This window comes from Kryptolebias marmoratus, linkage group LG1, assembly GCF_001649575.2.
Source record: "Kryptolebias marmoratus isolate JLee-2015 linkage group LG1, ASM164957v2, whole genome shotgun sequence".
Classification (NCBI taxonomy): Eukaryota; Metazoa; Chordata; class Actinopteri; order Cyprinodontiformes; family Rivulidae; genus Kryptolebias; species Kryptolebias marmoratus.
This window is the reverse complement of record NC_051430.1, coordinates 3,114,187-3,127,904: the sequence shown is the minus strand read 5'-3', so window position 1 is coordinate 3,127,904 and position 13,718 is coordinate 3,114,187. Positions and strand designations below refer to the sequence as shown.

At 39.5% G+C, this 13,718-nt stretch overlaps 1 protein-coding gene across 3 annotated transcripts in view; it reads left to right on the top strand.

Moving 5' to 3' along the window:
* Window positions 1–13,718, top strand: part of pdzd2 (PDZ domain containing 2) — a 64,184-nt gene that overhangs the window by 14,748 nt on the left and 35,718 nt on the right. For 2 of the 3 annotated variants that reach the window (XM_037977272.1, XM_037977270.1), the window contains exons 3-6: window positions 2,886–3,349; window positions 6,207–6,693; window positions 7,746–7,891; window positions 10,786–10,918. In XM_037977272.1, coding sequence (XP_037833200.1) covers window positions 2,886–3,349; window positions 6,207–6,693; window positions 7,746–7,891; window positions 10,786–10,918 — 1,230 coding nt within the window. The remainder of the gene's footprint in view (window positions 1–2,885; window positions 3,350–6,206; window positions 6,694–7,745; window positions 7,892–10,785; window positions 10,919–13,718) is intronic. The other variant, XM_037977277.1, reaches the window with a different exon arrangement.

Here is a 13,718-nt window from a genome sequence, read left to right as displayed (position 1 = left end):
TGTCACTTTCATCTGGCCGAGACTGTCGGGAGACCTTGGCAACCATATCAGCCTCCCAGTCATTACCAGCAACATTGCTGGTGACTGCTTCTTGGTCCATAGAAACAAAAGTGGCCCAATCCACACCAGAGGCCAGTGACTTAAGCTGAACAAGTTCAGTTTCACTTAACTCAGAAATGTCAGCTTCTGGTTCAGTGTTTGTGGTAACAGTGTCCTTCTGTTGGAAGCCACAGCGGGCAAAACACTTTTGGAAGCAAGATGATTCCACACACATCCAGGCACTTTTGATCCAACCAATGGCATCTTTTGTGTAAATCCGCTTGGCAAGCTGAGAAGCTGTGGATGCTTCATCCATCTCTGCCAACACACGTCTCATCAGCCGCTTGCGATATTGTGCTTTCATAGTGGCAATTATTCCTGCGTCTAATGGCTGCAGGCGTGATGTCGTGTTAGGCAGCAGAAACATCAGTTTCACATTGGAGAGCGACACTTTTGGGTGTGCTCCACAGTTGTCTATGAACATCAAGATCTTCTTTTCTTGCAATTTCATTTGTGAATTAATCCTGTCCATCCAATCAGTAAATATGGAATATGTCATCCAGGCTTTCTTGTTCCACTTATAAGTTACAGGCAAAAGGGATTTATCCACTCCACAGAAACATCAAGGATTCTCCACTTTCCCGATAACGGGAGGCTTCAGTTTATCCCCAGTCACAGAACATGCCAACAAAACAGTTAGTCTCTCCTTTGCAGTTTTGAGTCCTTTTCGGGGATCTCCCTTCACAACCATGGAGCATTTAGGAAGGGCTCGATAATAAAGCCCAGTCTCGTCTGCATTGTAGATATCGGATAAGGCGTGGTCCTTGATCAGTTCAGGCAGTTGTTTCGACCAGTCTTCAACCACTTCAGCTGGAATTTCCACAGACTCACCAGACAAAACTGCAAATTTGACGTTGTATCACTTCTGCCATGACTGCAGCCATCCGTTTGAAGCAGTGAAGTCATCATGCTTCACTGCAGCAACAAACATCAAGGCTTTTTCCTGAAAAACAATTAAAATGTTGTAAGTTTAAATTAAATTTAATGACCTCAGATAATTAAAAATAAGAAAACAAAAAAACACAAAACAAAAAAACAACCCAGGATAGATAGTAAAATATTTTAAGTTTAACTTAAAATAAAAACCTCAAAGTCAGAAGTATAATGCCAGACACAAAGAAAAAAAAAGATGGCCTACTTACTTGCAACAAACGTCCACTGACTGGTAAATCCTTGGAACGAGCAGTGCAAAACCAGTCCCACAAGGCAGTGTTCAGGTCTTCATAAACAGTCTTTCTTTTTTTGACATATTTAAGGTCAGATCGAGTACCAGACTCCCATTCCTTCATGATTTCTTCCCTTTCTGAACGTATCCGCGCAATTTGCGTCTTTCCACACCCATACTCCTGAGCAAATGCTCTACAAGACTGTCTGTTATCTAATTTCTTCAAAACTTCCACACACTGATCAAAACTGATAGTTTCTCTTCAGTTACCGTGATGCTTTGCAATTTGGAGGGACAAAAAACTTTACATACTTGGGGTGTCCGTGTCCACGTTTGACAGGTGTCCACTAGTCAGAGGGAAAATGAATATGATAACAGTTGGCACAACGTAAAATTGTCCGTACATGACAGTTGTCCGCAAATTTAAGGGTCCGCACATCGCAGGTACTGCTGTACACACGTTTATATTTCTTATTATTTTTAATCTTAGCAAAACCATGTTCATAATGTATGCCAAACTTCACAAAAATTGGACTTTGAATAAGTGGTAAATAGTAATAGATCTTATTGAGTAAATATATTTGAAATTTTTTCTAAAAACCTCTCTTCAACATGGTCATGGCTTACTTCAGATGTACTGTACTGTAGATTCTAAAGGACCTCTTTTTTACTAAAGAGCCAGAATAACTACCAGATGTAGTTTTTAATGGAACCATTACTAGCAAGTCTATTTAAGAACTAATTGTTTTTATTGTAAATAGGTTTTAGAGAATTATTAGGGTAGCCTATTACACATAAGCATTGGTTTTATCTTCTCCTTTAAGCTTTAGGACCCTAGAAACCCTCAATCATCAGCCAACAAGAGGCAGACAAAACCACAAACTGAAGCGCAAGTCCCAAACTTACCAGTCACTGAGGGAACAACTACAAGCTCTAACCCAAAAACCCCAAAACCCATGAGCAGCAGAAGACCCAGACAGACACACATGCAAATTTCCACCCTCCATGGTGCTCCACAAAGGAGACATGGCAGTACAGACATGGCAGTACAGACATGTCATTGACAGTCGTCTTTTACAAAAGATTCCCAAAGTTTTTACTAACAAGCAGCCAATGATCTGAAAGTTTACAGCTTTAAGATTTCTAGCAAAAAGATTCTCCACCTCCAGTCCAAAGAACACCCCACACCAATACACATCCTGGGTGTGAACATGCAAACCCCCGCATCCAAGTTTGATCTGACAAAAAACAAGCCCTAGAACAGTGAGAAAAACTCTGGGTAAAGGAATACACCCAGCCTGCACCACAAAGAGCTGTGGGAGCAAAAAAAGCCAGCTCACAAAAGATATGAGAATTCTAGACAAATTAAAAGTCAGCTGAACACCCCGTATCAAACTGAGACTGTGCAAAAACCACAAAAAACTCCAAAATCCAGAAAAATCCTACCTGAATTATGTCCCTACCATGACACAGGCCCAGGACCCAAACTGATACTGTAAATATGTGTAAAAAAAATCTTTTTACTTACTAACTTACTTACTCACTGACTTTTTTTCAAAGCTTTGTCTTTTTGTTGGGTGAGCTAATTAGTTCATTTATTTGTCCTTCTTTTTCTTTTCAGAATGAGGACTTCGGCAATGAAGACAAAGACAGCTTGTGTAGTAGCAGCAGTGTTAACAGTGTGGACAACATGCCCTTATGTCTGGCTGCAGTTCAGAAGTTGGTGGAGTACATTAAATTCAACTTCACTGAGAGTGACACAGTTTTAGCAGCGCCCCCCTTTTTCTGCAGGGATGGATTAGATGTGGAAGTTCATGCTGTTTCCCTGAGAAAAAATGAGGAAGATGGAGCTGAATTTGGCTTGAGCTTTGGGAACATCCCTGTTTTTGGGAATCCTGGTGTAAGAAAAAAGGGAGGCCCAAGGAAGAGGAGGGATCAGTGCTCCATCATTGATGTGGGCTGCATCTGGGTGACAGAGGTGAAGAAGAAAAGTCCTGCCGCCTGCTGTAGGAGAATCAAACTGAGAGATGAGCTTCTGTCAGTAAATGGACAACTGATGGTGGGAGTAGATGTCAGTGGAGCCAGGTATGATATCAGCATTTTATACTGTCAACAAAAAACTAAAGAGGATGGTAAAGCAAAGTGCTGGATTCAGTAAATTCAATAGTCGAATGTTCACAGTGTCTGAAAATACAACATGACCATATCCCCACCATCTTACCTTACCATTTTTGCTAAGGCTTAAAGTTTGACTTTTGCAGTAATAAAAAAGAAACTGCCATAGTAGAAAAGCTAGAGCTCATATAATACAGATGGTAATATGGTGCTTTGAACATGTATGTCATTCCCAAATCAAAGTCTGAGATCAAATTGATCACATAAAATCTTTAAAAATTTAACATTTTTAAAACTCCACCATTAACTATTGGAGTCAGTTGTCTGTTGGCAAAATATCTGATGAACCAGTGGATGGATTCAAGATGGTTACCCTTTAAGTGACATTAGCAAGCACAGAAATGGCTATACCTCATCTAATTTTACAGTTATTAAACAAAAATTTGATGTGGTAGTAGCTGAGAGTCATTCCAAAAACATATGCCCCTTTTACACCGGCTGTAAAGGTCCCGGCTCCACTCTACTTGGCTTGCTTTGCATGCATTTCCACTGGCATTTTTTCGAGGCCGGCCCTGCTTTTTTGGTCCCTGCTTCAGAGTAAGGCCAGCCGGGTCGGCCCTGCTTTGGTGGGTGGCACAGGTTTAGCTCCTGTTCACTCATTGGTCGTGGGTGTGACCAGATGCAAGCATAAAGAGCGAACGATAGAAATATAAACAACAGCGTTAGCTTACCCTGCAACGTTTCTGCCGTCTGTCCCCCAGCTGAAGGCGCTGTAAAGCCTGAAATCTCCAGTGGATAACAGCTGTCCTACTCCGCGCAACAATCACAGCATCCAGAGCATTTCTTCCACTGCGCCTCTCTTCCTGAGGTCTCAGGAGAATCCCCATAAGTTTAAAAAATAGCAACAACACAGGGCCAACGTTCTCCATAGCACTTCCGTTGTTTACACAACTTGCGCCAAGTTTTCATAGCACACCCCCCTCCCCCAGTGGCCCCGCCCCCCGCAACACGAGGAGGCGCTTCTCTGCTACCAACTAAACTGGCCGGTGTGAACGCGATGCATTCTTTATCGAGTAGAGCCGAGTAGAGCCGGACTTCTGAATTAGAGCCCGTGTAAAAGGGGCAATAGTCCAAGCCCTAACCGAATTCTAGAGATCTATTTTTAAAACTTTACCAATAACAGTTGAAGCCATCTGTGTGTTGGCAAAATATTGAATGAACCGCTAGACAAATTTTGATGAAAAAAAAAAAATCACTGGATGTAAATTTACAACTGATTAACTTTTAGAGATAACTCAATTCATGACCATCACAGCCAACTGACTTTAGGAAACACAAAATTGGCTTTATTTAGATTTTATATTGGTGTTATAGAGTGCATTGAAAGGACGTAATCTTAATTTTTACTCCATCAGCTGCTTGACTTCAGGGGTAAGAATCAGGCAAAGCCCCCTTTTACAAAACACTTTAAAGCCTGGGCTTTTCTTGTCTCTGTATAATTTATAGAAAAAATAACTGAGGTAGCATGGAGAGTTTAGGTCAACCCACCACTTTTATGCCTTTGAGATGTCATGCAATGTCTGACATTCTTTTTATGAGTGATGCTCTATGCCAATTCTGCTAAATTACACTCCAGCCTTCTTTGGTTCTGTGATGCTGGCCTTATTTATAAATACTCACAATGTTGTGGGTTGTGGCCAGCTCGATTGTTGATTTGTGATTGACCAGAAGCAAGAACTGCTCATGTTTGCAGCTATATTGCAGAACTGTTTTTTAAAGGGGTAGTTGGCTGTAGTTTCTCAGCACCACCATCCACTGGCTTGTAGAGATTAGTGCTGGTCAGTAATGTGATGCACATCAAAATGAATAACACCCCAAAGCATTCATGGCAGTTTCTGAAGATTTCTCTCTTCATATATATATATATATATTATTCAATGATTTACACTTACCGGCCATTTTATTAGTTACATCTGTTTAATTGTTTGTTAATAACAAAATGGCTTTATGTCAGCAACTCAATACATTTAGGCATATAGACATGATGACGACAACTTGCTGAAGTTCAAACTGAGCATCTGCTGATGTACTGGGATTTTCACACAAAACCATCTCTAAGGTTTACAGAGAATGCTCTGGAAAAGAGAAAATATCCAGTGTGCATCAGTTGTGTGGACAATAATGCCTTGTTGATATCAGAGGAGAATGAGCAGACTGGTTGGAGGCAAAAGAAAGGCAACAGTAGCTCTAATAATGACTTGTTCCAACCAGGGTCTGCAGAATATCATCTCTGACCTCACAACCTTGAAGGAGGTGGGCTCCAGGAGCAGAAGACCACATCAGGAGCCACTTCTGTCAGCTAAGAGCAGGAAACTGAGACTACAATGAACACGGTCACCAAGAAAGGACAACTAGAGATTGGAAAAAGATTACCTGGTCCGATAAGTCTCAGTACACCCAAGTGATGGTTGTGAGTGAAAATCCCAGTAGAGCAGCCGTCTGGCACCAACAACCACAGCATGTTTAAAGTCACTTAGATCCCCTTTGTTGTCCTTTCTGATGTTTGGTTTGATTGGTTTGATCTTCATCAAGTCATCTTCACCACGTTTAGATGCCTAAGTGCACTGAGTCTGGGCCTAATAAACTGGCCAGTGACTACAATTTCCCATTAGAAATGAATAATGTATCATTCTGTTGATTTTTATTTTATTTTACATAGTATCAAGTAAAGGAAGCCTGTTCAGGAGAGACTTGGAAATGACTTATAACTGTAAGGACAGTTATTTGTTAGAGATTTACCTGAACAGAATGTGTTTCTATTTTACAGTTACTTGGTTGACCAGTGCTGGAATGGAGGATGCATTTATTTGATCCTGTTGCGTCGAGTCAAGAGAAAAGCTCCTCTGCCTCCTTGCAATGTCAGTGAAAGTGCCAGTTTTCTTATCAGCAATGAAAACTATGGGGATCAACCATACAAAGACCAGGACAGAACTTCCTCAGAGGCTTTGAAAAGCTTGTCAAACTGCAAACGCACACGCAAGTTTGGTGTCATATCTCGTTCATCTTTCAGTCTAGACAACAGGGAGAGCACTGACTCAAAAATCCACAGAAGTCCACAGAACTATAGCCCCCCTCTTTATATTGATGCAGAAGTCAGGCTTCGAATGGATGACTCTGACTGCAGCCCAGACTCCTCTCCTCAACTGAAAACTATCCTTCCACACAGTGGACATCCTGCTACTCTGCCTGCAAGAAGTCTCAGTCAGCTGTTAGAATGTCAAATGGATACTTTCACCAGTGAAACATCAAGCCAGGTAACACACACTCTTCACACACTGGGCTCTGAATTTAACTGTTCATAATCAGTCAGGGCATTAGGACCATGTGGCACATCCCTTGAGCTGTGTTTCTTCATCCTCCTCATGCAGCTACATGCTGAGAGGAAGAGTCTGTCACACACTTACTTAAGAACAGACCTAATGCCGAGTTCACGTACGGATTTGTCAACTTTGAAGCTAAGAAACTAAAGTTTAAACCTTGTTAATGTATTTGAGATGAGAGGAAAAGAGTGGATCAAGGTGAACCACACAGTCTCCACCAATGCTCTCCATGCAAGCTGTTTGATTATCTGTGTTCATCAGTGTGAGCTGCGCTTCTTTGTGATGAACAAAAACAATAAAAAACACACACACACAAAGAAGTTTCACTCTGATTGGCCTGAGAGTTTCCATGACCTGTCAGCAGTCATCACCACTACAGAGTGTCTGCCTGGATTTATTTGATCCAGATTATCTCTGTTTGCTGACATCATTTTAAGTTGCATTGTTCATAATGTTCATTAGAAAGCCCAAAAAAATGAAACGCTGTATTTTCTGGCTGCTTCGAACAATTTTTTGCAACTCACTGAACCATGTTACACACATACTTATCTACTTGCTGTTGAATTGCTGAATGAACGTAAATCTTTGCTTCACAGTGGACATCCCACATCCGGGATGGTAAGGGAAAAAACAGAAAACATCCGAGTAGCTTTTTGAGTATTCAGTATTTAAAAAAAATTGTATATATTTTTTTTTATTAGTATAATATAATTGGTATAATTAGTATAAAACAGATTTTAATATTTAAAATTAGTCATCCCTTTATGTTTTTGTTACTGTAGACTACATTGGATTGTGGATTATATAACAGTTTTTTGTTTCTGTTTTCAAAATGACTGAAAAATCTATGAATAGTGATAGTGTAAATATTAAGTAAGATGAAATTTATACATAGTGTTGATTTTCTTTCTTTAAAACAGTATGTACATGATGGCGTTTATGACTGGACATTTTGTAATATTTTCTTTTTGTGCTGTTTTTCTTAGCCCAGAAAGGGAAGCCACATCTGGAAGATGCACGTGGTTAAAGGTCAGGAGGGTCTTGGCATACAAATTACAGGGGGACGCGACTCCAAGAAGTCTCCTCGTGGGATCATTATTGCTCATATAGAGAAGCGGGGGGCTATTCACAGGTAAAATTTATATGAATGGACTATGTCAGTGTTTGTATGCAGTGAAATGCAATGTTCACTTTTAAGTTTTACACAAAATATCTAAAAAGAATATGTATTGTATGTTGTATGTTTTGGCATATTAATGCAACCCCATTTCCAAAAAAGTCGGGATGTTTTTATTAGCGTACAGTTCAAAAGCTTGCCTCTCTGATGGTATGGGGGTGCATTAGTGCTTCTGACATGGGCAGCTTACACATCTAGAAAGGTACCATCAATGCAGAAAAGTATATACAGGAACAACATATACTACCATTCAGATGATGTATTTTAGGTAAGCTTTGCATGTTTCAGCAAGACAATGCTAAACTACATACTGCATCCATTACAACTGCATGGTTTTGTAGTAGAAGAGTCCAGGTGCTGAGCTGGCCTGACTGCAGTCCAGACCTCTCATTAATTTAAAACATTTGTTGCATCATAAACAATAAAGCTGGCAAAGATATCCCAGAACTGTTGAACAGCCAGAGTCCTACATCAGACAAAAATGGGACAACATTCTTGTTTGATGTATGATTAGAACAACATTAAGGGGGAGGACAGCAAAAGGACAACATTAAGGGGGAGTGGTGGTGCAGTGGTTCGATAGTTTAGCCCAGGGGTGGCCAATCCTGGTCCTCAGGGCCACTATCCTGCATGTTTTCCTTGTTTCTCTGCTCCAACACACCTGATTCAGAGGTTAAATCACCTCTTCATGTTCTACAGAAGTCTGTTAATCAGCCATTGATTCAAATCAGGTGTGTTGGAGCAGAGAAACAAGGAAAACATGCAGGATGGTGGCCCTGAGGACCAGGATTGGACACCCCTGGTTTAGCCTGTCTTCAGCAGGTTCAGATCCCCTTTAATGGCACAAAATTTGGGAGGGGAAGATGAGATGCCTACATCTGCCTCCATCCTCATTAGCCTCAAAATTCCAACAACTGGTCTTCTCCATTCCTAGATGTTTACAGACTATTGTTAAAAGAAGACTGAATCATTACAGGGGTAAAAATGACCTTGTCCCAACTTTTTTGAGATAGGATGCTGCCATCAAATTCAAAATTACTCATTTTTTGTTTGAAATGGTACAATTTCTCAGTTCAAACATTTGATGTGTTTACTATGTTCTATCATGAATAAAATATGGGTTTATAGGATTTGCAAATTATTTCATTGTTTTTATTTACATTTGATCTAAATTGGGGTTGTAAGTAAAGCAAGTAGTAAACATTTATTTGTATAGCACATTTGAGCAGCAAGGCATTCAAAGTGCTTTACATCATAAAACATCAACAATAATCAAAAACATCATTACAATCATCAAAACAAATCATAAAAATCATCGAGCAGATACACTTGATAATCATAAGGAGATGGTCAATATGTAATAAGATTTTTTGTTTAGAGCAGCTTTACACCTGAATTTGTTTGTGGACTATTAATCAAAGGCAGCTGTAAACAGGTGAGTTTTCAGCCTTGATTTAAAGGAATTTAGTGTTTTGTCTGTTTTGCAGTTTTCTGGGAGTTTGTATTTGTTGTATTAATTTCACAGTATAAAAATTATATGGTCCTTATAGGCTCTTAAAATGAGGAAATTACAACCTCAGATCAGTAATACAGAGCATATTACACTATACTGTTATTTATTTCACGAAAGCTGAGTGAAATCAGAGAAACAGTCTAATTTAAGTAAATCTCATAATTCAGTAGCTTCCAGAGCCACCTCTTTGGGTCAGACTCATTAATTATCCTGAACCACAACCAGGCTCAGGATACCTAACAGCAGCAACTGTATGATGTTATAGGTTTCTCACACAAAAGTGGGAGGTATTTTAATTCCCTGAGTTTTAAGGGCATTTGTTTTTACAGAATTCTCTAAAGTCCCATCATACCTTTTCAGCTGACTGTGTCATCTAAGTTTTGACTGGACCATTGCATGTTTTGTTATCTCAGACTTTCTGATTTTGGGACACCGCAAAAGGGCAGAAATATCTGAAACTTTTGACATCATAGTCAAAAGATTTATTTAGCTCTGACTTTGTCCCATAATGTGCAAATCACTTCACTGAATAAATCTGTTATTTATTAAATATTCCCTGATGTACAGAATTCCTAACAAATGGAAACTAATATTAACCGTTTCTTCTATTACTGTTGCTGTTTCAGCAAATCCACACAAAAAATACAGCCATTGCACATAATCATCTTGATATGGTTTAGATGAAGTCAAACTGCAAAATCCCTGTTTTGTGTTGTTCTTGTGTTAAGCTTACAGCAATCTAACAGCTTTTTAGTGGCATGCAACACGAAATATGGTTTATGAGTGTATTCAAGTTTCAAGTTGAAAATCATGCAAATGAATGAAAGATTTTGGTCAAATGGGAAGATTTTGACCTGAAATTGTCTTTAGTCTGTGTATTTAATAGATCGAATGCCTAAATGGCAATATCTCCCCTGAATAACACATTGTTTGTGGTTAAATTTGACTATTTAAATTTAATTTAAATCCAAATGTGGGGCACATGTTAATTGGCAATTTGACAATAATTTAACATTTTGCAATGATGAGCAGAACCATGGTGACATATTGATGTTGTTAGAGTCTGATTTTTTTTGTTTGAGATATCATTAACTGTGTGCTTCTTACTGACAAGTAACTAAAGTTTTGAAGCCTCTGTTACCATGGTGATGTAGCCAGACAGAAAGAGATCCTCCTTTGTGATGCTGATACGTCTGACTTTCAGCTCAACATAACCAGCTAAGCAGGAAGTTTTGCTTTGTAGTGCAACCCTATGTTAAGGGCCAGTTTATGTATGTGTTGTACATTTTTGCATTTGTGTATAAAAATCTATATTGTGTTTATGTTGGTGTTTCAGGGATGGGCGTCTTCATGTTGGGGATGAGTTACTGATGGTTAACGGTCAGTCACTAATGGGTCTTACACATCAGGAGGCTGTTGCTATTCTTCGTTCCACTACTGGCTTGGTCCAGCTGGTAGTGTCCAGTCAGGTAAACCAACGTAAATACCCCTTGTTTCACCAACTGCATGGAGGTGGCAAAATATTTGAGAAATCACTGAGATGAAGTCATTTCGGTCAAACCTTGAGTAAAACATTTTATGAGATCTCGTGCAACATGGCAACATGTAACGCTCAGTTTGTGCTGAGGATGATTCCTAGCTACTGTCACGTTAAATTTTACCTCAATATCTGCAAAGTTGACTGAGATATAGCCATCTTACAGTTGACTAGTGTTGAACAGCTGTGGTAGGCATTTTGAAGTGGATTGAGTCGAAAAGTTAAGACAGAAAGACCCATGGGTGCAGACTAACGTCAGGACCAGTAGCGGCTGGTGGAGTTTTCTCCAGGGGGGGCTATAAATCCAAAATAGACATATACCAAAGGTTTTGGTATATGTCTATTATGTGATACCTTAGTATATGTTTTGGTCCAAAACATATACTAAGGTATCACACCAGTGTATTTACATGTATTAAAACAACAAAAGCAACATTATAATGTACATATAAATGCACATATGCACAAGTGCTTCCTGAACACCAATACTTACAAAGACGGAGGTCTCCCAAGGCACAAGCCTGTAGGACACATTTAGCGTTTATAAGATCTGTTTTCTCCCTTATTTTTCAAAACTTTACCGGAGAAAGCTGGTTTTATGGTGAGAGCACTCACTATGTCACGTATTCTGCACATACAATATAACGAAGATCGGATGTTTCACTCCGATTAGAATTCAAAACCAAACATTTTAACAGATTTTAGCATAAATTTTCTTAAACTAATTATTAACTATTAACTTATTTATTACATTTTGTATGTAACTTAGTCACATAATGAACTTATTGCTGTCTTTGAATAAAAGACAGCTCACCCGCGGCTGGACTTTTCAATCAGGCGAACTTTATGACAGCCGGATATGACGTCAGCCCCCGGCGGGAGTCCCACGCTCCGGCGGCGGGAGGCGGTGAAATATAAACACAACTGCATTCAGCAGCTCTGGGTGCAGGAGAGGTGCGCCCTGAACGGTCCTATCTCTTGTACTGAAGAGGAGCTACTGCGCATGTACAACTGTTAACAAAAGTCTATGGACAAAGATTTTTGCGCCCCGGGGCGGAAATACGTCACCACTTACTTATCATTCACTATAAAATATTTATCCTACACAACTAAAAATATATATACATATATTTCGAAATATTTTTAATGTACTATTTAATTTTTTTTATGTCTTATTCAAGGTAATGTGAGTGGTGGGGCGGCGCCCTAGCGCCCTTCATTGGCCAGCCACCACTGGTGAGGACTGGTTTTACAAAAATAAGGATTTCAATAACAAAATAAAAAGCTGGCATGAATAGGGTTGGGCATCAATTCTTGAGAATCGATTGGATCCGGAACTAATATTCTGATTCTCCCGGAATCGTTCAAATTTTAACAATTTGATTCCTAGTTTTGATAATCGGAAGAAGCCGCAGAACAACAATGAAGAAGAATCCGCAGGAAGTGTGTGTGCAACCATGGAAATTTGCGGCAGCAATCAAAAGTGTGGCGCGTCGGTGTGTCCAAGTCACATGATCGATTGAAATTGCTGTTGGGGGAAAGATGCGCTCTCTCATCTTTTCCTGAAAATCATTGTCATATTTGAAGTGTGTTAGAGTGAGAAACAGCAGCGAAGACGGAGAGTTTCGGGGAGAAAACACCCCTATCCTCCATTTGTTCTCACCCCCAAACCTGCCAAACGAAAATTCACACACCCCCTCTCCATTCTGACTGAGGCCCAAAGTTATTAGTCAAGCACCAAAAAGTCTACAGGAAGAAGAAAGAGGCTCAAAAGTTTCAGGAAGTTCGGCGGCGACAAAAACAAAACAAAACAAAAAACAGTAAACAAAGGAATGAGTAATGAGATTTGTGTAGTGTGGTGTGTTTAGTGTTAAGTTTAGTCAGTTTTAGTGTGTTTGAGTCAAAGCAATGAGACAAGTTTTGAATGTGGAGCTTCAGCTTCTGTTTGAGGTGAAGGACTCAGAGATGATGGAGCTGCAGTCTCAGACAGATGGAGAAGCTCAGAGGCAGAGATGGAGAGTAAAAACAGTTTGAGACAGACAGAGAGGACTTTGTTCATGAAGTACGTAATCTATTATTTGTTTTAGAAGAGGGAAAAAATAAAGAATCTGGAAAAAAATACATCTAGACTGACATGGAAGATCCGTAAAAATGCCTAAGAACATTTCTGCATTTTGATGGAAATACTGTATATAACTGCATTTGCTAAATTTGTTCATGTGTTCATAAATATTACTGTTTATATTTGCATTCTAAGTTGTAAATCTGTGTCATTATGAATGTTGCGGTTTTCACAGTTAAAACACTAAAACTTTTCTACTCAAATTTTATGTTTTTTGTGTGAATTTAAATCCATTGTGTTAGTACAGTAGGTCAAAAGTAGAAAATAACTTGAAACTCAAACTTGGGAGGTTTTGATGAAAATAAATTACTCCGAATATGGCAGGGATTTTTAGGGTGAAATATGAATTAAACTCAAATCTCAAATGAATGGTTCAACTCAAATGCAAATACCCAGCTAACGTTGGCCCATGAATGTTCTTTTTCTAACTTCGCTCGGTGTTTCACTATGGGAATCGCCTCAGCGTGACCAACTACGGAAGCTCCAATGACATCACATCTGTCTGTGACAGACAGGTTGAGCCGTGACCGTGGCTCCACCCACCATCCAATATCACGGCCAACCTACCCCTCTCAACTCATTCTCGCTTTCTTCCCGTGAGATCTACATC